This window comes from Plenodomus lingam (assembly GCF_022343315.1).
Source record: "Plenodomus lingam strain CAN1 chromosome Unknown contig_13, whole genome shotgun sequence".
NCBI lineage: Eukaryota > Fungi > Ascomycota > Dothideomycetes > Pleosporales > Leptosphaeriaceae > Plenodomus > Plenodomus lingam.
The window spans coordinates 1,276,477-1,297,205 of NW_027093931.1; the positions used below are offsets into that span (position 1 = coordinate 1,276,477).

At 53.5% G+C, this 20,729-nt stretch overlaps 8 protein-coding genes across 8 annotated transcripts; 4 read left to right on the plus strand and 4 right to left on the minus strand.

Moving 5' to 3' along the window:
* Positions 1 to 330: 330 nt before the first annotated feature.
* IAQ61_002030 (uncharacterized protein) lies at positions 331 to 777 on the plus strand (the record flags this gene model as incomplete). Its single annotated transcript, XM_066095368.1, has 3 exons — positions 331 to 397; positions 577 to 675; positions 740 to 777. 3 exons carry the CDS (start codon positions 331 to 333, stop codon positions 775 to 777), a joined length of 204 nt encoding a protein of 67 aa, XP_065954852.1.
* Positions 778 to 1,144: 367 nt separating this feature from the next.
* IAQ61_002031 (uncharacterized protein) lies at positions 1,145 to 2,382 on the minus strand (the record flags this gene model as incomplete). Its single annotated transcript, XM_003833851.2, has 3 exons — positions 1,145 to 1,258; positions 1,310 to 1,968; positions 2,016 to 2,382. The coding sequence occupies 3 exons, from the start codon at positions 2,380 to 2,382 to the stop codon at positions 1,145 to 1,147; spliced, it is 1,140 nt and encodes a 379-aa protein (XP_003833899.2).
* A 402-nt stretch (positions 2,383 to 2,784) lies between these two features.
* IAQ61_002032 (uncharacterized protein) lies at positions 2,785 to 3,938 on the plus strand. The gene is made up of 4 exons (XM_003833852.2): positions 2,785 to 2,854; positions 2,911 to 3,138; positions 3,198 to 3,330; positions 3,380 to 3,938. Exons 1-4 carry the CDS (start codon positions 2,835 to 2,837, stop codon positions 3,461 to 3,463), a joined length of 465 nt encoding a protein of 154 aa, XP_003833900.1. The 5' UTR covers positions 2,785 to 2,834; the 3' UTR covers positions 3,464 to 3,938.
* A 1,059-nt stretch (positions 3,939 to 4,997) lies between these two features.
* Positions 4,998 to 6,531, minus strand: IAQ61_002033 (uncharacterized protein). Its single transcript, XM_066095369.1, has 2 exons — positions 6,416 to 6,531; positions 4,998 to 6,334 (listed from the first exon to the last, which is right to left on the minus strand). Exons 1-2 carry the CDS (start codon positions 6,446 to 6,448, stop codon positions 5,285 to 5,287), a joined length of 1,083 nt encoding a protein of 360 aa, XP_065954853.1. The 5' UTR covers positions 6,449 to 6,531; the 3' UTR covers positions 4,998 to 5,284.
* A 2,053-nt stretch (positions 6,532 to 8,584) lies between these two features.
* Positions 8,585 to 11,042, minus strand: IAQ61_002034 (uncharacterized protein; the record flags this gene model as incomplete). The annotated part of the gene is made up of 6 exons (XM_066095370.1): positions 8,585 to 9,264; positions 9,308 to 9,584; positions 9,650 to 9,799; positions 9,861 to 10,018; positions 10,472 to 10,604; positions 10,662 to 11,042. Coding segments are annotated over 6 exons (1,779 nt in total), but the record flags the coding sequence as incomplete, so codon positions are not given.
* Positions 11,043 to 11,890: 848 nt separating this feature from the next.
* Positions 11,891 to 13,185, plus strand: IAQ61_002035 (uncharacterized protein; the record flags this gene model as incomplete). Its single annotated transcript, XM_066095371.1, has 3 exons — positions 11,891 to 12,083; positions 12,105 to 12,322; positions 12,846 to 13,185. Exons 1-3 carry the CDS (start codon positions 11,901 to 11,903, stop codon positions 13,183 to 13,185), a joined length of 741 nt encoding a protein of 246 aa, XP_065954855.1. The 5' UTR covers positions 11,891 to 11,900.
* A 456-nt stretch (positions 13,186 to 13,641) lies between these two features.
* Positions 13,642 to 15,393, plus strand: IAQ61_002036 (uncharacterized protein; the record flags this gene model as incomplete). The annotated part of the gene is made up of 1 exon (XM_066095372.1): positions 13,642 to 15,393. The coding sequence occupies one exon, from the start codon at positions 13,642 to 13,644 to the stop codon at positions 15,391 to 15,393; it is 1,752 nt and encodes a 583-aa protein (XP_065954856.1).
* Positions 15,394 to 16,197: 804 nt separating this feature from the next.
* On the minus strand, positions 16,198 to 20,559 carry IAQ61_002037 (uncharacterized protein). Its single transcript, XM_003833861.2, has 3 exons — positions 19,367 to 20,559; positions 18,109 to 19,287; positions 16,198 to 18,047 (listed from the first exon to the last, which is right to left on the minus strand). The coding sequence occupies exons 1-3, from the start codon at positions 19,788 to 19,790 to the stop codon at positions 17,842 to 17,844; spliced, it is 1,809 nt and encodes a 602-aa protein (XP_003833909.1). The 5' UTR covers positions 19,791 to 20,559; the 3' UTR covers positions 16,198 to 17,841.
* Between the last annotated feature and the right edge of the window lie 170 nt (positions 20,560 to 20,729).

The window sequence follows — 20,729 nt, forward strand, 5'->3', positions numbered from 1 at the left end:
TTTTTTAAAGATGCGCTTCAGCCTGCAGTTAAATGGAGTTCTCCTTGCTCTCCGATGATCTTCGAGGTAGTGCAATTATATAAAGATTGTGGAATCGTGGAGCAGGCCGCCCCCTTGAAGCGTTGTGGCGGACTGGATTGGTACCTGAGTATGTGGAGGTAAAATGGTAGTAGACAGAATCCGTAGTGGTAATGCAGTGAGTGGTACGCGTCTGAACCAGATACGGCCAGGATTGTGCATTAATGATAATGTTCCTTGCGTGATTTACGGGGGTCTCAAGGAAGCCAATATCTTTTACTTTGGCCGGCGGCTTGGGGGTTACAGATCACGATGGCACGTGACCCGATCTACATCAGCGGGCCTTGGCAAATCACCGAGATTGGCGACAAAAAGTTCCGTGATGACACAAACGTCATCTTGAAGACTCGGAAAAACCCATCGCAACAACCAGTCCGCTGATTACTCTTCTGCACCCCTGAAATAGCCCACCGCAGACATGTTTGGAGGTGGGTTCGACACATTGCTCCCAATCAAAAGCGAGGTTGAGAACCTGTTGAGGCTAATGCGCAATCGCAGCACCACCAGAACCGTCGAAGAGGGAGCTTGAGCTGGCTGAGGCGCAGACGCTGGCGGATATCAAGTGGACGGCCGCGTCAGCTATTGTACTTTACTTTTGTAAGTATACTAGGCAAGAAACAGATGAAAGGACGCGAGAAGGCAAAGCTAACCCATCTTACAGCACCTCATCTCGTCGAATACGTCTCGAAGCTGTTCTAGATGGATGATACAATAGAGCAAACTTGCCCTTTCCTCGACGATACATTCAGCAATGGCATTCAGGCGGTCATCAAGCTAGCAAATGCATGCGAAGGAGGACGAAAGTCGACATTGTGACAAATGTACATGCTCGGTCCGACGGTCGTTCTTACTGAGAGTAATAGTCTCCGCTCCGTAGACACTGAATGATTAATGGAGAAAATTGTTGCAAATCATGCCAAAAAAAGGGATAGAGGGCAAGCTAGCTAATAAAATATCCTGGTATGCATCCGTTGCTTATCGTCCTGCCATGCCCAGTATTCGCCTTCAAATGCCTCAAAAACTCGTCTACATGTCACGCGCTACTCCGTGATACCGAAGGAACTGCCTATCGCTTCGCTGGCCGGCTTTGCTTCGCAGTCTCCCATTCATCGTACTCCTCCTTTGTGTCATCGACCCATTTCTTGAGATGATCGAGTTGCCTGTCGTAGTCTTTCAGGAGCTGGGAACATGTTAGCGAGTAGGTTTTGTGTGACGAATGGCCCAACCTTACCTTCTCTAGCGCCTTCTGGTCTTCATCTGTGAGAATTTCACCATTCTGTTGCCCTTCAATGGTCTTGCCCAGCTTCTCAGTCTCAGCTTGAAGTATCCGCGCTCGCTCGCGCACCCCAGACATACGAGCCCAAATCTCCTCTTGCCGCCCACCAAGCACGGGGTCAAACGTCTTCTTCTCCAACTCCAACAGTTTCTTTTTGAGATCCTCCTCTTGCTGATCCATGACGTAACCTCGGTTCCGCAATATCTGCACCTTGGTTGCGAGAGCCAGAGTCCGCTGTGTGAAGATGATGTGCTTTCGTTTGGCCTCGGTGATGCGCGAGGCAACGTTCAGCTCGTGTGTATCTTTGAGCAACGAGAGACTGTTATTGATCTCGTGTAGGCGCGTTCGGAGTGCTGCGACGGCGGCCGACTGCTGTCGGATACGGTCCGCTACTTGCTCGAAACCACGAGCCAACACAGGAATGGCCCCAGGACTGGGCTTCTTGGACAGAGCTTCCTCCCATTTCCTCTCGTCTTCGCCTTGGGATGGACCATAGAAGGGCGCCTCTTCAGGTTTGACAGAGTTGTAAAAGTAATACTGGAAAACGCATTCGGGGTTGGCTGGGTCCCACTTGTTGTTTAGAACCCGTATTTGCTCTACTACCGACTTCTCCCCTGTCAATATGTTAGCGGGAAGTGATAGTCAGACAAGAGTTGCTTACTGTGTCCACTGACAGATGAGCCAGCATATGGCTGTGCAGAGGACTGTCGTAGCTGCGGTAGTCCCTCGCGTTGTTGCTGTATGCTCTGGGCCTGGACGTTGTTCAATGCTGGCGCAGGCTGCAGCGACGCGCCGAACAAGCTGTTGCTCATGTTTGACTGCTGTTGCTGTTGTGGTTGCTGCTGCTGCTGTTGTTGTTGTTGCGTCGATCCAAAAAGACTAGACTGTGTCGCGCTGGCCTGTTGTTGTTGTGGCTGTTGTTGCGATTGTCCAAAGAGTCCTCCAGGAGGAGCTGTCGTACTTCCAAAAAGAGTGCCTGTCTTTTTTTCTGCGCCGCCACCACCGAGGTTACCGAAGCTGAAAGACATGGTGAAGTCGTATCTTGGTGAGCAGGCGCTGAGTCTTGGATGTGTGGGTGCGAAGGCGCAAGTCAATGATTGGAGTATATTGTACAATAACAACTGAGGGATAGGTAGTATTGTTGTCGACACGAAAGTAAGACGCGACAGAGGTTCCAGCGAGAGTCAGCGACTGCAGAGGACGTTGTGCCAAATCTTAATCAGCTGTCATTTGAGCGAATGCGGTGGTCCAAAAGCGTGCGCAAACGATGTGTGGGCAATGCTGATGAAGACCGTCGTGGATGTTTGTATGTTTTGCCGTAGACAGCTTTGTTCAGGCACGTCGCTGCAACCAATAGGGAACCTTGGAACCCTGGTAGGGCTGCTGATATGCCAAGACCGGCGACGATGCGACTTCCACCACGGCCACCTCCACCTTGAACTACTACACTTTGGCCCGCCATTGGCACAGACAGCACATCATGTCGTCGCGTCAGCCCAGGTGCGAAGCCTCTATGATATCGCAACAAGCCCAATACACCAGCTAATCCCGCGCAGGTTCAATCAGCAGGCCCTCATCGACACCACCCCTCTGCCCGACGACATCCCCAAGGTCAAGGAGCTTGGAGCCAGTTCTGCGCCCCTCCTCAGTGCCTCCTTCTTCATTGGCGCACGATGCAAGGCCTACAATGACGACTACATGATGTGCAAGACCGAGGCGAACGGTCGGGGAGAGCTGGATTGCATGAAGGAAGGCCGCAAGGTCACGAGGTGTGCAGCGAGCGTGTACGGATGACCGCAATCGAATGATAAACAGGGAGAGCGGAGACTGATTTCAATTACAGCATCAAGGATATCAACGAGAACTGCCTCCAGGAGTTTCGCACCCACTGGCAATGCTTGGAGAACCACAACCAGCAACTCTTTAACTGCCGGTCGGAAGAGCGAAAGATGAACAAGTGTGTATTTGAGAAGCTGGTATGCTGTGCAGACAAACCCCCCACTACATGTGCTCATGATGTGCCAGAAACTAGAGAAGACCATACCAGATACGCCAAAAGGCGAGACACCCGTACATTTGCGAACACGCAACATTTTTGCGAGTCATTAAGCTCTGTAGATATTGCAACAGGATGGAAAAGACCCCACAATTCCAAATCAAACATGCCACGAGTCTTCAAGCATGCTGTTTGCAATCGCGTGACGAGATCAATGGTTTGCGATGACAGTCATATCAAGCAGGTGATGGACAGCGAGTGAGTCAGCGGCACTCTCCAACGCGCTTCGTGTACCACTTCCATGTATCGCACCCGCTGACGCCTTTGCATGCTGAGTATTTAGTCAAGTATTGCGGTTTATCCTGATCAGCATGTGCTGACTACCTTGAAGCGCACATGTCACTCTTTTCATGCTCGCAGTCGGCAATGTTAATATAATCTTCCTTCTCACGCTCTTCAATTACCACACCTTCAGCCTACCGCTAAATTCTGAGCGTGGACCACAGCAGTGATTTGAAATTTACTGAAGAGGGGTGTGACATCAGTCGTAGAAGTACCCAGGGCTATTCTCACCAGATCAAGAATCACACAATCACAACTATGTTATCAGATCCCTTCAGCGATGCTGCTGCAATCGATATGCTGGAATTTGAAAATGTTGAAGACGGTATCAATCCCTGTCCCAAGCATAGCGATGGCAACACAGCCTATCGACCGGAAAAAGTCGCAGTGCCTATTCTAGATGCCATCTCGTCTGACACACATTGGAATTCCTTCTTCAGCAGATATTCCCCAGACAACCCCTCGACAGCGCCCAACACGTCTCCTTGTACAGAAACCACCAGTCCTATCCAATGGACTCCCACAGACCTAGGTACAACCCTCCCCACCATACACAAGTAGCCCCAACCTAACAGATAAACCCCAGTGTACCTCCTCGGCATCCTCTACCCATCTGACCTCCTAACCAACAGCCTCCTCATCCACCCACCCCTCTCCACATCCCCATCCCACATCCAACTCTTCCACCTCCCCCCCTCAACCCCCGCACCACCACCACCCTCCTACTCTAAACACCTCCCCATCGGCACCGGCCGCCCACCACCCCTTCCCCCCCTCCTCCTCGCAGACTCAGGCCCACACCCAACCCCTACATCCGCAACCCGCGCCCTCGCCCTCACCCTCCTACACAACAACCCGCTCCTCCTCCGCCACACCCTCGATAAACACACCATCTTGAATACCCTACCCTTCCTGCCCTCGAACAACCTGCTCAGCCTCCACCGCAGTCTCCATCTCATGTCCTGCGTCTCAGATGCAGAGTGGCAGCAGCGCTGGATGCAGTTGCGCGGCTGGACGCGGGCGGGCGCGTGTTGGGGGGGCGGTGTGGATGCGACGGCTGGTGTTGAGCCGCGGTTGGAGCTGTTTTGGTTGGGGTGTGGGAGGCGGGGGGTCGAGGGGTGGAAGAGTATGGTTAGGGTTGTTTTGGGGTTGGGGGATGGGGAGAGGGAAGAGTGGGGACGGGTTTATGGGGAGGCGGGGCGGTTTTTGGAGAGGGTTTTTGGGGAGGGTGGTTTGGATGGGGTGTTATTGGGTGGGAGATTGTGATGGTTGGGGTGGAGGGATGGGTGGTTTGTTTGTGTCGTCGTGAGGTTGTGTTGTTTTTCTATAGAAGACCATTTGGATTATCTTATGCGTACTCAGAGACATGATGTTGGGTTTGATTTGCGTCTTGGGACTTTGTATTGTGTGCTCTTCTGCATCTTGTGCGACGAGGCAGTACTCACGACATCTATACTGCCGCCATACCATTCTACCTCTTCGCAGGTAGTCCGATATCGTACCGTGCACTCGCCACTCGTCAAAATCGTAATCATCTACTTCTGGGGGGTATCATATCATGTGCTCACTCGCACCAGCACAATCGTACACCATCAAGCCCTCCTCCCACCCCTCGCAGCTCCCAAGAACCTATCTCGCAGCGTACCTCTGTTTGTAGCCGCCGCACCAACAGGCGAGCTCCTTAAAAAGGAACTGCCATCCAAGAACGAGCTACTACCATCCATACCGAAACTACTCCTGCCCTGACCTAGGTCGACTCCCAAGCTGACCCGACCAGCCGTAGCATCCACGCCACCAGCCTGGAAGCTGCTGCTTGGTAACCCTGAGCTCCTGCGTCCAGAGCTGCGTCTACCACTGACACGTCTAACCGAGCGTCTGGACTGGACCGAACCCATGGGTGGAGGCAATGCCATGCTACGATCCACATCGCTAGAGTCGTCGAGCTCAGAGTCGGTATGTTCATAACTTCCGGCTTCGGGGATATCGTCGTCTAGATCGCGTTCGTCCTGCAGCACGCCTGCCATTTCTGCTTCTTGCATTTCCAGCATGTGCGAGACTTCTGCCTCCATCATGCTGCCCTCGATGAACGAGTCCTCGTTGAAGGCCATTGTTGTATTTTGCCCCTCTTCACTGCCGCTCTCGTCTTCACTAACATCCGAGTCGGAGTCGGAGCGCGAGAGGTCGCTATTGCTGGCCTCTGCTTCGGGAACCTCATCGTCGAGATCGCGCTCCTCGTCGGCCTGGCCTTCCATCTGCTCTCCTTGTGCGCGCTGCTCTGCATTGGCGGCTTCTTGTTGGGCGGCAGAGAGATCCATCATGACTTGTTCGCGACGCTGCATCATCTCCTGCTCTTCCTTCTCCAGCTCTTCATCCCTCATGGCCTGCAATGTCTTGGCAACACCTGGTGGGCGCAACCAGCCGGCGCCGAAGCGACGAACATTCTGCTTGCGTTGCTCAATCATGTTTTCGTCGTTTGTGAGGGCGGCGAGGAAGGCTGTTGCGGCGCGAGCGTGGCTGTGATGCGGGCCATGACGGGAAGTGGGACGGCGCTGGGAGTTTGAATTTGCGTTGGGCGGGGATTGCGAAGACGAATCATCAAAGGCTGTATGTGCGGTACGATGCGAGGGCCACAAACTGGCATCCTGGTGATTTCCGTTATTATGCTTCGTTGGGCGAGGTACAAATGATGCGTCCCTTCATAGGATTCAAGCTGGTATACTTACGGGCCGTGGTGCAATCATGGGTAAGGAGAACATCTTCAGTGCTCTGGGTGACTCTCTTGCGCCGCCTCAGCGACAAGAAAATCGAAAAGAAGAGCGTATATTGGGATTCGGTGCGGTGGTTCGCGACAGACACGTCGAGTAAGTAGCTATTCAGCTGTCGTGTGGCGGACCACCTCGGGTTTCTTCCTAATCCAGTAAGACTGACGCCATTGTGTCTGTCACCTTGGATTCGCAACACTTTATATCCACTTTCACTTCATCGATTCACGCTGGTCTACATTTCATATCACTTTCACTTCACAGATTCACGCTAGTCTCAAGGATGGAGAAGATATCACTGTCACTCACAGCGGCCAATTCGGAGATTGCACGATATTTGTATGACCAGACCGTGAAATATTGTCTTACTTGAACAGCTCTACAAATGCTGCAATGTTCTACTGAACTACGCATTATTAGACATACTTCTAATCAAACGTATAGCCATGTCATGGCTGGATGAGGTAGCAATTTAGCAAAACAATAAACATGATCCGTGCATACTCTACCAGCAAGGAAATGACATCTGCTCTAATGTGCACTGTGCTGGTGTGCATAAACGCCTCTACACCTCATTAGAGCGACATTGATTGTAAATCTTGAGACAAATTACATCAACGGCAATGAAATACCAATCTCTTTTGGCCGACAATCCCCCATTGATGATTAGAGAGTTTCCAGTGACTTGGTAAACTAGTGCAGTAAATCACCATGTGTTTCATAGGTATCCCTTCTTGTCTATCCAGACAATCTATACCAAGACCGCCCGTAGGTTTGCATGTACTGTAATATCCCATTCAAATGACAGGCGACCGTGACAGCAACCCTCTGTGTTTCGCTGCCGTGTCCCACGCAGCTAGTCTATGTATGCCGGCATCAAGGTAGGTTAGGTAGATCCCCCGGGCGGCTAGTTCGAGTGCAAAGTTAAAAGGACTTTAATGTCTTTTGGCTTTCTCACGTTCGACTTAGGACCACTTTCGTACCTACCAAGCCGCACAGCAGATTTTGCAAGCCTGCATCTGCAGCCACATACCACCTCGTCAGCAGTGGCCAATCTTGGACTTGTTCACCCACACGGCAACACCTCGGTATCTCTACGGCTGTCATCGCACTCGCTTGTATCTGAATGAGGTATCGGTCAAGTCCGAAAGAGTTTCGTGAGAGTCCAGCCACGGGCTGCCCAAGTGCCACTGCGGTTTCTGGAATCCGGGATGCATAGATATAGAGCCGTCAATAAATTTCCGTCCAAATCCAACAGCATCCGCCGCTATTTGTTTGCAAGGGGCCGGATCTGTTCCGCTTCGGTAGCTCCCATTTGAGACAGGCGGAAGCATGACCGTGGAGCATGGACGATGGCTTGGCTACAAAGCTTATTGCTATACAGTTGAAGGACCTTGCAGAATAGCCGCTCGCTATGTAGGTTCGAGATCCGCGAATGTAAAAGCGGATCTAGAGTTGAAGTAACATGACGAGGCGAGAGCAAGAGGAGGTATCGGTATGTAAGCGGTAGTGAGAGAAGCGCCGGAATGAAGATAGTAAATCAATGAAGTTTCGGACACATGGTATGGTGCGTTGGCGGGAGTCGTTGCCATACGTGTGCAGACGTGCATCTTCCAAGATCTTGCGGCTGCTCGTAAGCGGTAGGCTGCTGAATTGGCATGCGTCAGAAAACTGCTGCCGTGTACTGTGTATGTACATGCCGCAGTATGTACATTACTGTACTGCGGTAATGCGCGGAAGCATGATGCAGATGGAAGCTAAGAAGTGGAGACACATTAGTCGCGTCATTTGTGTTGTCGGTATGCTGTGCCAAAGCCACGTCGAAATAGTTGGCAGCGCACTCTGTTGGTGGACTGCAGTACGCGGCGTAGCGGCAAGACCTTTTGCAAACACTAGACACACTTCAATATGGTCCAGAGCAGCAAGCAACCGAAGAGGCGCAGCCTGTATGCTTGCAACACTTGGATAGTAGTTGCTGACACACAAAAAGATGCATTTTGATCCCCCCCCTTCCCCGCCAACACCAGCCATGATCCAGCGAGGAGACGCAACCGCAACAAGATGATGGGATTGAAAAGGATCACGCTCTCCGGTTCCGTGCCGAGTACGCTTTTAGAGCTTATATCAGACTTATAGGACCACCTGGGCCGGCTGGGTTCGTATCGTGATGCCGTTGAGAGCATTCACGCCGTCTTCTATGCTTGTTCTAGACAAGACATTCAATCGTAAACGGACTGGTAGGATGGGAACGGGCAAGGCCAGCGAGAGAGAAAAAAACGAACAGGCAGGGTAAAGCGACACACTCTCGGAGTGTAGGTGCAGGCGAGGCTTGGGTGCATGGTGCATGTTGCAGTTGAGGGGTTTGTGCCGTTCGAGAGGTGGTGGCCTGGGTTGCCGGCTGAGTGGTGGGGGGGGGGGCTTGCTGAAGGGAGGGTACGGTAAGCGAACGATTGCGACTGTAATGTGCATAACCGTGCCAGAACGGCTTGTCTTTTTGCGAAGGGGCGGGGCCTTCCTCTCCATAGGAACAATACGCAGTTTGATGTCATCATCGCGTCCAACGGTGCCGCACACAAGTGAGAGAGGGTGTGGTGGCTCTGGGTCGATTGCGATGGTTGATGGGGCGGCGGGTAGGTAGATTGGTTGGCCTCTGGTCGGACGATGTTGCAAGGGTTCAAGCACAAGCACCTTGTGTAGAGCGCCATCTGTACGTATATGGACCATATCATCGGTCAAAGGTAACGGAGCAACCACAAGTGCCATCGTCGATTGCAAGATCTCGTCTCGACGGCCTCTGAGACCGTGCAGGTCTGGCAAACCTCGAATCGGCAGTGTGAGTGGCTAGCAACATACCGGTGCCGGTCATCTGGATACGGTATCTTTCTTGGGCATACACTGCGATTGTCAAACAACAAGAGTGACAAGTCACGTTTAGTATACCGTACACACGATTGCTGTCCGTCCTATGTTGCAGAGATGTCTTGGGAACGGTTCCAAGAACGTATGGCATATAGGGAATTATACCATGGTATGGCAAATGGGTCACTGTGCTTCGCAGCATGGGGCTCACATGGCATGGAATGGAATGATTGCAACGTGCAGGACGCCTGGAACTACTAGTAGCCAAGCTCTACTGGGAAGATCGGCATGAGCCATCTGCAGTCATTGTCCCCATGTACCGTAGCACTGGAAAACCAGCTCGAGTCGTTCGGCAGGCTGCACTGCTGCATGGATAATGGATGACATACGGAGGGGGGCGCCCTTTTGACGTCGTACGAGGTCTTGCAACTCTTGCAAGGTACTCAGGGACGTGGGCTTGATTTGGACGAGGAAGAATCGAGCGTACTGTATTCATGGGACCAAGCAGGGGAGATGGAGTACTTTTGGCTCCGTCAAGAGGGAAAACTATGTGACTTGGATGAATAGAGCTAGTTTCTATGAACAGAGAGCGGGTCTGGTTGCCTGAGCCTCGAGTGAACCATGGACCATGGTAGTGCAAACCGTGGAGAGGAGAGGTTGGCAGCGCCTGAAAGATGCGCTTTGCTATGGGCAAATGGGTGAAGTCTGATTGATTGATAGATGCTGCAGCAACAGTCGACAGATGGCGGGCCGTCGGCAGCACTCAGCACTGTGATCCCTTGGTAGATGTCACTTCATATCTAGGCATCGCATGAGACCTTTTGCTGCGCAGCTACGGCAACAGACTTGAGAGGACGTAGTAAGCTTCGTGCAGACAAGAGATATAGGCAATTCTGTAGACATTATTGAATTGTGTGGAATCTTATTGCTAATGGGGCTATCGTGGACTTTGGACATCACTTGTATGAGAACATGTATGCAAGCATGAAGTTTTTGTCTTGCCTCCCATTGCCAATCTACCACTGATCTATGCAATTTGTTGCCTACAGTTCAATGCGTAGATGGATACAAGTCGACAAACATAGGCTTGGACGTGGCGATAGAACGGTAGCAAAAAAAAAGGCAAGCAAAGACTGATGGAGTTCCTCTCGTACACACAGTATTCGGATGGATCGTACACACAGTATTCGGATGGATCGTCCGACAGGATTCGGAGGCCGCAGGAGGGATGGCGTGCCTGCATGGGCAATCCTGTGTGTGTGCTGGAGTAGTAAGAGTAGGCGTCCTCTAGCTTGATCTCTTACATAGATTCAAGCAAGTGCGGCTATATCCAAAACCTGAATCGCACATATGGCGATCGTTGGAGGCGCCAGTGGCAGGCGCAGGGTCGCCGCTCGTCGTAGCCATGGACTTGTCTTACCAGGTAGGTAGCAGCTACTATTAGTTGGCCGAAGGGGCCGGCAGCGGCCAGCGAATGCTTGCCTGCGTAGGGAATCAAGTGGACACGCTCGGGCCTTTTGCTTGCTATTGGTGTGTAATGGCCAGAGTCTGAGTAGAGAATATGAGGGGGAGGGTAAATGAGTGAATGTGCTATGTGCGGTACCAGACGGGCCTGTTTTTTGAGCCACGAGCACGGAAGTTTGGGATCCAATCCAAGCTGTCTTTTCAAAGAACAGTAAGCCATTGCTTCGGCAGCTCGACACCGGGAAGCCGAATCTTGCTCTATGAACTGCGGATAATTTAGACAAGTCTTGTCGTTCCGAAAATCTCAGCGGCGTTCTACCAGTACAATATCGCCACCGGGAGCGGGGGTTGGTTTTGGGGGGGAAGAAAGGCAGCGCTCAATCCTGGGGTTCCAAGAGAAACTGTCTCCGGGTCGGTGGCAGGCTAGCGATGGATAGTCGGCCGGTTGCCCCTCTCCATCATCCAGCTTGCCAGTAACCAGTTTCTCTTACACAGTAGGGAGAGCGGCCGAGGGGAGAGATGCAGTCGTGCCCCTTGAATGCAAAGTTTTATCGACGTCGACGTATGGAGAGGTGCGCGGCCAATCGACCAAGGGCCTGTGCCCCCTCGAGGATCGGGGCGACGGGCTGATCCTCGTCCTGTGCGCTCAGCCCTGCGAAAGTGTGTTGTAGTAGGTAGTAGGCGCAGTGCATACTCTTCCTACCATAGGCTTGCTGCAGCTTGCAGGGTGGCTCTGGTTCGAGGCCATGAGAGACGCAGGACGCAGGACGCAGTAGCCAGCCAGCGGCCGGGTGAGTGCTAGAGTACTACTATTGTATGGCCCTTGAGTGGATCCGAGGCGCGTCTAGCCTGGCTGGCCTGGCGGACTGGACGGCTGGATGGCCATTGCGCACATTTTTTTGATTCGCATTGGTGGTAGTTTTTGGTGGTGGCATCAGGCGCTGCAGCTGGCAGGCAGGCCCTCGGAGACAGAATGAAAGCACCGGGCGGGTTTTGATTGCATTGGCAAGCACAGCGGCGCGTGTTGCACGGCAGCAAGCCGACAGCAGCCGCCGACTACTCATTCCCTTGCCCGTACAGTGCAGTTTTATACAGCGGATGGATGGCTCGCAGCTGTGCAGCCATGAGCGCAGAGCGGGCTTTGAACCAGGGCAGCCCAGCATCTGCAGCTAACCGGCGCCGGCTCGTGCACCCGAGTGCAGTGATGAAGTTCAGGTACATCTCCCGCAGTGGATCGTGGAGTCGAGCCAGTGGACGATGCCCCCTCCCCGCTGTGGACGTACAGTACCTCGAGGGCTTGCATCATGTATTTACTTGTACTCTATAGATGGCTATTGCAGAGCTACTGGGTGAAGGGGGTGCTGGAGTGCAGCAGGTAGGTGAAAGCATGGCATCATGGCATGCCGTATCCTGCTGGCTACACGTACCTAACACACACGAGTGCAGACTGCAGACTGCAGACTGCAGCATGTCTGGAAGCCCTTTGAACCGCAAAACAGCCGAGCAGCGGGTGGCCAAGCCGGGCTCCCACGATGCAGCAGGTGTGTGTGTGTGTGTGTGTGTGTGTGGAAAGGCAGGATGTCTAGGAAATGAGAGGATGAGAGGGAGATGGGTGTACAAAGGTTTGTGGTGGATGGTGGATGTAATGTGTTGTGCATAGTATAGAGTAGATGGGTAGAGTAGGTGGGTAGAGTAGGTGGGTAGAGTAGGTGGGTAGAGTAGATGGGTAGGTGGGTGCAGTAGGCAGTTCACTGGCAGGACAGGGGAGTGCTTGGCAGATATTGACGTTGCCAAAGCCTGCCCCCGGTGCGGCGAACAGTAAGACGGTGGACGGTGCGCTCAAGGCTTCCCCTCCCAAACGTCTGCTCTGCTCTCCAAGGGCTCCCATCCAGGGCTGGCTTTCCAAGCTTGACTCTTGACTGCCAAGTGGGGTCGTCTTTTTTCTTGCTCAGACGTGAAATAATACCTCGCTACCTAGAGTACCAGGCTGCACGCTCCAGAGAGTCCAGAGTGTCCATGCCACGTCCAATTCACTCCAACTCACTCCAACTTGGCTCCACATCTGCAGTCCACCCATCTTGTTCCTCTTCCTCTTCCTCTTCCTCTTCCTCTTCCTCTTCCTCTTCCCCGACCCTTTGTCATTTTTCCTCCTCTTCTCCTTCTCCTTGTTCTCCTTGTTCTCCCACGACTTCTCCGACTTCACGACACCCATTACTACCTACCACCAACACCACCCTCATTGTCACCAGACAAGTCTTCAAACTCCCAGCCCTAAACACTCGACGCACCAACGCTCCTTCACCCCAAACACTCAGGACGCCCTTGCAACAGCGCCTGTCCGCCGCCGCCGCCGACGACGACTCCTCCTCCTCCTCCTCCCCCCACCGGACCATCACCCCTTGCCCTAATTGGCCGAGAGCTGGTTCCGAGCCAGCACCAGCTTAAACCACCAACCCACCTCCCGTCCTTCCTGCAACCTCCCCCCCTCCCCATCAACCCGCCAACCGTCGCTAGCAGTGGATACCACTACCATCCACACCCCCCCCCCCCCCCCCATTTTATATTTTTATCTTCTACTGCCGAGAACCCCAGTCTGCCCTTCGTTCTTTACCTGCCTCCCTCCTTCTTGACTTGACTTGTCGCTCCCATTGCCCTAGAAACCCCAGGACGCACGCCCTTGAAATTCCGATTCCGACCGAGTGCCAGAGTGCGGGCCCCCGTCTGCCGCGTCGATCCAGCTGCGGAGTGGGCCACACCTCGCACCACCACCACCACCACCACCACCACCACCACCTCCTCCTCCTCCTCCTCCTCCTCTCTTCCCCAACTGTCATCACCACACACCCACACTTTCATCGCACACCATGGACAGCTTACCGCTACTCGACAATTATGTCAACCCCCAGGATCTGGAAAATACGGGCGACTTTCAACCGCCCCCCTCGTGGCCCACTCGGTTAGACCACCAGTATACCACCCCGCTGCAGTCCAATCACCTTGGCGCCACCAGCGATCGCTCAGGCAGGAGCCAGGACTCAGCCGTTGATTTGAGCAACTTTACCACCTTCAACTTCCCCAAGCAAGACGACGACTTCAACACCTTTTTCAACGCCGATTACTCCACAACCACGACCAACACCCCGTCACCTCCCAGCAACGACATCGTCTTCAGCACCGCCAACTCCCCCGGTGATTTTCGCGCAGAGTACCGGGATCACAGTCAGACCAGCTCGCCCGAAACAAGCAACGATTCGCTGGGAAATGACACTTGGGCGGCCATCCACATTCCCCAGACCATCAATGATTACCGGCCCAAGGTGTCCATCCACCTCGACCGCACCAAGACGCGTGCCGAAACCCAAATCAAGACGGTGCTCGTTGTCGACCCGCTTCCAGCTACCATACAGTGGGTGCGCTTTCCTCGGCCTACGCTGTCCAAGTCCAAGCAGCTGGCAAGCGCAGAGGAAATCGAGGCAAACGAGAAAAAGGATGGCACAGCCCGCGTCTCACTCACCCTTGTCCTCGCAACGGCGGTGGAGAAGCCAGAGGGACTCGAGCGCGCCTATCGACGTGCCAGAGGCGCAGAACCGACCCCAAGACGGCCGAACACCACACCAGTCACAGAGATTGACAAGAGCGACAAGTGCCACCCGCAAAACGGGGGCGCGGTTGTGATTTGCGAAGGCTGCAAGGAGCGCGAGGCCAAGCGCTACAATCGCAAGAAGAAGCGCAATGCAGAGGAAGAATCCGAGTGGAACAGTTATGAGGATGAGCGCATCATCATGATCAACGAGAAGGAGTTCAAGAGATGGCAGGACATGGAGGAAGATCTAGAGTACTCGCCCGAGGCGAAGAAGGTAGAGTTCGTCATGCGAATCACCTGCTATTGTCGACATCAGGAAGACAAATCGCCAGTCGGCTATCGAGTCATCTTCACCTTTACCGACGCCAACAAGAACCTCATAGCACAGGAACTGTCGGACATTATTCAGATTACGGATGACCACAAGAACAAGGAGAACCCCGCCGAGACCTTGGGGCCTCTTACCATTCCTACCGCTGTGCAGGACTCGGTACCGGCCAACTACACGGCTCCCTTGTTCGAGTACTCGCCAACGGTCTATAGTGCATACTCGCAGCCCACAACACCGATTGTACCACATACCCCAGGCATCGCCCATGGCCTTCCCCACTCCCAGAGTATGTTTTTTCCACGCGAGGCACAGTATCCTCGCATGCCCAACACTGCCATTGCATCGCAGTTGCCTCCGCAGAACGGCATGGCATTCTCGAATGGACTCTCAACCGCTCCAACGCCTCAATACGCCACCCATCAACGCGGCCAAAGCTACTTTATGCCGTCCATGCTGAGTCCCAAGAACGACATGGCAGCACAAGTAGGGTATCCGCTCCAGCGCCCGCAGTCGTTGGACAGCTTTGCGCAATGGAACTATCAATATTCTCCACAGACGTCATACTCGCAACAAATATACACCTCTCAGCCCCCTTCGCGTGCCACTTCGCGACCGGCATCACCAACCTGGGATCAGGGCAGAGGCCCGAAGAAGATGCGACAGCAACAGTTCATGTTTCCCGAAGACGACTTTGAGGAATGAGCTGTTGATGACATGGCATGAATTATGATTACGGATACCCCACCCACATGGAGGCACTTTAGGAATAGCATCACGCGGCGTTTAATGGAGGCTCCCTTTTGAAAAATTCGATTACTTTTTTTGATGATTGATAGTGGATGATTGTGCTATCTTGCATATTTCCAGACCCAATTGGCTCGCCACTGGGCCTGATGAGATATGGTATCTTAACCTTGGACCACATCACTTTTGATGGCTAGTTCCATACCCAGTATGGTCTCTTCGAGGTGCGACCACTGTTGGACTCTTTTTGTCTGTTGTCGGCAAACCTCCACTTTTTTTTTCTTTTTTACCATACCTTTTTTGTAATCGTTAGACAAAACTCTGTATTACTTTTTTTTTCTTACGCTGCCCACTCTCACGGGGTTTTTTGGAGGCGGGATGAGATACCAATGAAAATATCCTTTACAACTAAAAGTCGCCCAGCTTGTTGAAGCTGATGACCTTTCTGTTTGTTTGTTTTTTGCGTTCTGACGTTATACATCAAAGCAACTTGGTGAAACACGGCGTGTTGTTGAGATATCACTGTAGCCACCCGCGCAAGGTTTCTAGTGGATGTGTGCGGAAGGGAGTCTTGGGGTTGAGCCTGGGTTCTGGTGGTGAAATAGGCGGAGAATAATTGATTTTGGGAGCGGTTGTAGAGGTAGTTGGTTTTCTTCTTCATAGCATGATGTTTGTGATGGAACTTGTATGCCCCTCTCACTCATGGCTTTGATCCAATCATCCCACACACCGATTCCTCACCATTTTGCTTCTGGATACATCATACATCACACCTTCTTCTCGTCTAATCAAACAGATGCTCCCGAGCAAAAACTCGGGCGTATTTCAACGAGTTCCACGTTGGGAATTTTCCCTATCGGTGGATAAGATCCGAGTATGGGGGTTCTGCCGGCATACCTGCACCCCCCCACCACGCGACAGGATGGCGAGATGGCGAGAGACAGGCGTGATGTGATGAGAGTGATCCGTCACATCATCACATCACACTCTGATGTGACTATTTCCTGATGTCGTCCAATCGCAACATCCCCCTCTCTCTTTCCCCCTCCCTCTAAAAAGAAAGCACACAATCCTAAACAGTAAACTCCACAACATCACCACGAGCAACAAAAACCTACACGCAGCTCAAATTTCCCACCCAAACAGCCCAGCTACCCCCCATCCTACCTCGAAATACGTCACCGTCGTCAAACCTCCCATGCCAACCATGCAGATAAACGATAGAGCACTATCGCAAACCCCACCTAATTGGTCCCACCTCACCAGTCGATAACGCAAGTCCCCCCGATCTCGATGCCAATCACACAACATACTCATCCGCCTCGATACCAGCCCTCTGGATCCAGCCACAAAAGAAACCCGCCCTTCTACTCGAGTCCAGAGTCAAAAGTCCAGAGTCCAGACCCCGCTCTTCCAAAACCCCCAGTCGCCCATCTCACAGCTCGCAGCGAGGATACTGATGGCCCGGCTAGATGCATGGCTCTGATCACTGTGTAGTCGGCAAGTATTTTGGATCCAAAAGTGCACTAGCATGGGCTCGCTACGGGGGATGAGTTGGGCATGTTAATCAACGTACATGTACATGTATATGAAGACAAGACAAGCGGGGTTGGAGACTCGATAAGCCTTCATCACTTCATCTGCTAGGCGGGGAATTGGGCGCCCGGACGGAACGGCGCAGGTACGTGAGACAGAGGGCTTGGCCGGGTGAAATGGTGCAAAGGGAGGTGGAGGCATAGAATCTATTCGCCTAAGCTACTCTACCTGGCGGAGCAGGCAATCTGTGCGAATGCGGGTGAGCCCGAGGGAGTTGTAGATCCAATCAGACAGACTGGCGAAGGAAGAAGAAGAAGAAGAAGAAGGAGAAGAAGAAGTGGAAAGAAAAGGAAGAGTATGAGTGGGTATTGCCAGTCCAGACCCAGAAAGGGGGGGGGAGATTCATCTGAAGCGGATTGCACACATGCGGTAACCACCACCGAGCCAAACAGCGATGATGACGACGGGGTAGAACCAGCGGTACATTCAACGTCTTTTACAGGTTGGAAAGCCGGCTACACACGCACCCTCCAACGTCCTTGCATCCTCATTCGAACCCACTTGAGCGGGATTGCCGGTTTTTTTCCTGCCGGCGAACTCGAGCATGCCTGTGACAACGGAGCAGCGGCAACGGCCCGAAGCCGCGCTCTAGGTACAAGTATAACCCCCATCCCGCTATACCGCGGACACACATGCAGCTCATGCAGCCCATGCAGCTCAAGCAATTCATGCAAGAGATACCTACTGCAAGAACCCCCATATCTGCATTGCAATGCAGCCTGCCGCAAGCCAGCGTCTGCCACTTCTTCTGCGCAGCTTTCTGGCCAAGGGGGGGGGAGCGAAGAGGGTGGCACCATGGCATTCGACAGGCTAAAAGCCTGCAGCACCCGCCTTCCGGTATTCCTCGAATGTGCCAATCGACGGATCCTCGTTGCTTCGCAGCTCCTCTTCCCATTTCTCTTCCTCCTGGGCATGTGCGGCTTGGAAGGCTGCGGATTGGCCGCGGTGAAAGTACAGGGGTGCGCGTTTAAGAAGGGCAACGTCTTGCGTAACGAGAATGTGTTTTACGCTGGAGCCTGACGTAGACAATCAGTTGGGGAACCTTTGTAGTTCTAGGCATTGCGGACGGAAACCTACCAGGTGTCTCATACTTGGCTTGCAGCAACAGTTGGTCGACGACGTGTCGAAGTCCTCGTGCGCCAGTGCCCATCTTACTGGCTTTGCGCGCGATTTCTCGCAATGCCCCGGTCGTGAAGCGCAGTTCCATGTTCCGGAGATGGGCCTTGTGTTCTTCTTGTCTTACCAAGGAGTCCTTTGGCTCTGTGAGCACACGGACGAGCGCCCCTTCGTCGAGAGCTGAGACGGCGCAGACAGTCGGTATGCGCCCTATCAACTCGGGAATCATGCCGTACTTTTGAAGATCTGCCGGTTGAACATGATCTAGCACATTTACTTTGGCCTCGCGTCTCAGCGGTCTCGGGGCGAATGGGTTGGATGGTTCTGTTTCCTGAGGGACAAAGAAGGGGGCGTCTTTGGTGAAGGCTGCGGCTTCTGCACCAGTAAGCATCACTCCATCGGCGGCGGCGTGTGCATTGGAGGACCGTATGGAAGCACCAAAGCCCATGCTGCCCATTGACTTGCGGTCTAGGATGATCTTATGTAAGTTGGAGAAGGCGCCGGTACATATGAAGAGGATGTTGTCTGTGCGTATGTTGAACACTTCACCTTTGGCTCCTCCTGGTGGTGGTGGTGGCGGTGTCGGAGATTGGTACATGTCCACAGGACTACCTCTTCCTGAAGCGCCACCAGGTCTGGTAGAACTCCTCTCCGGTTTGGCTTGAACCTGCACAGTTGTGCCCTCGATGATCTTCAGCAAGGCTTGCTGGACCCCTTCGCCGCCAACGTCTTTACCGTAGGAGAGTTTGGCGCCTGCGATCTTGTCTATCTCATCGAGAACGATGATGCCCTGTTCTGTGGCCTCTAGATCGTATCCTGACGCGGAGAACAGACGAGCAACACACTGCTCGACATCATCGCCAATATAGCCTGCCTGTGTGAAGGTGGTACAGTCCGACATGGAGATGGGTATGCCCAGTGTCTTTGCAAGCGTCTTGCACATCAGGGTCTTGCCGACACCCGTGGGGCCCAGTATAAGCACATTGGACTTTTCAATCTGTAACTGGTGTGGGCCGGCATCGAGCGACTCGGGATCGAAGGGTGTAGATGAGGTCTGATTGTAGGCAGGCGCCTCGTTATATGCACCGTGTTCGCCATAGCCATACAGTTCGACCGTCGGCTGTTGACCTGGGAACTCGTCTGTTTGGCTCAGTCACGCTCGTCACGGGAGAAGTGGATGGGTGGCGAGGCTGGATAACAAAAAGGAAGTCGCATCTACCTTCTACAGGATGTCTGGACGCCGATGCCCTCCGCTGTGCCTGTGCCTCCAGCCGAGCCTGTTCATCCCGCTGTCGTTGAATCTCTTGTATCCGCAGATAGTGTTCATGGACGGCGACACTCAACACCACCTTGGCACGGTCCTGGTCGACGACAAACTGGTCGAGGTGCTGCCTGAGCGCCTTGGGCGTGATGTGGGTTGAGCCGACGTTGCTGGTACCGCCCAGGGGGCCTCGGGTCGGCTGGTCGGGTTCATAGGTGGAAGAGAAGCCCTGGCCGGTGAAGTCTGAGCGGTTGTACGAAGACCGACGCGGGCCGTATGAGGACAAGGCACGGCGGTGTTGGCTGGTGCTATACAGGGCCAGGTACGAGGCGCGCGCTTGTGGCGACACGACGACGATGGCTCGAAGAGTCCGGACGATCATGGTGGGGATGTATCAGATGCGGCGCGACACATAGTGTAGCCTGGTACTCCTACTAGGAACTCGGGTTTCTAGGGCGTGACGAGCCCACGCACTGAGAAGGGAATGTGATGCAGGCGTATTAGGAGGTATAGAGAGGTATAGAGAGGTATAGAGAGAGAGAGAGAGAGAGAGAGAGAGAGAGAGGCTCAGGCGCAAGTGGACCGTGAGGCGCTGGATGGGACGAGGCTGGCCGGTTCCTCTTGAGTCTCTCCGCCGCAATGAGTGGATGCGAGCAGGGCACGCGGGGTAAGCAGCCATAGCTCCCTTTCCCCCTCCCCCACGCACTGGCGCGCCCTGATAAGCCCGGCCCCTCCTCCCCCTCCCCCTCCGTGTCTCTCTCGCTGCTCCACCCCTCCAACACTCACCCAATGTTAGAACAACGCAAGAGGAGAGAGAGGCCTTGTCTGACAGGCTGAAATCTCACACGCAGTGAGGCGAGAGAGAAAAGAAGAGAGAAAAGAAGAGAGAGAGAAAAAAAAGCTCGGCTTCTCGGTCGCGCGCCTCACTGTCTTAGTTGGAGGGCAAATCCTCCCGCCCGCCCCTCTCCTCTCCCCTGTTCTTTACGCGCCATGTTGGGACAGTTGGGCGTCGTTGAGTGTTGACGCGAGGCCCCGTTCACTTGAGGTGTGGAAAGCTATGACGTTGATGGACTGGATGGGATTGGCAGCAACCGACTTTTTTTTGGTTGAGATGTGATGTGCAGGCCCTCAGCAAGGAGAGAACCCCGCAAATAGAGTACTCTAGCTTTTCTGCTTCTCGTCGCTACTGGGCTGCCGACTGCATCCTACACATACATATACTAGTAGCCTTTCCAAGCTGCTCTCCCCTGGTCCTGGCCACTGGCACTGCTCTGTCCTGTTCTGTTCTACTCTGCTCTACTTCAAGGCCGCCGTGTGCTGT

Bases quoted from the DNA above. Each gene is read 5' to 3' on its own strand.
- IAQ61_002032 (XM_003833852.2), top strand. From the start codon at position 2,835: ATGTCGTCGCGTCAGCCCAG. The intron at 2,855-2,910 runs GTGCGAAGCCTC...AATCCCGCGCAG, and splicing joins ATGTCGTCGCGTCAGCCCAG to GTTCAATCAGCAGGCCCTCA. The intron at 3,139-3,197 runs GTACGGATGACC...TTTCAATTACAG, and splicing joins ACGAGGTGTGCAGCGAGCGT to CATCAAGGATATCAACGAGA.
- IAQ61_002033 (XM_066095369.1), bottom strand. From the start codon at position 6,448: ATGTTCTCCTTACCCATGATTGCACCACGGCCC. The intron at 6,335-6,415 runs GTAAGTATACCA...GGAAATCACCAG, and splicing joins CCATGATTGCACCACGGCCC to GATGCCAGTTTGTGGCCCTC.
- IAQ61_002037 (XM_003833861.2), bottom strand. From the start codon at position 19,790: ATGATCGTCCGGACTCTTCGAGCCATCGTCGTCGTGTCGCCACAAGCG. The intron at 19,288-19,366 runs GTAGATGCGACT...TGAGCCAAACAG, and splicing joins GTCCAGACATCCTGTAGAAG to ACGAGTTCCCAGGTCAACAG. The intron at 18,048-18,108 runs GTAGGTTTCCGT...TGTCTACGTCAG, and splicing joins AGCCAAGTATGAGACACCTG to GCTCCAGCGTAAAACACATT.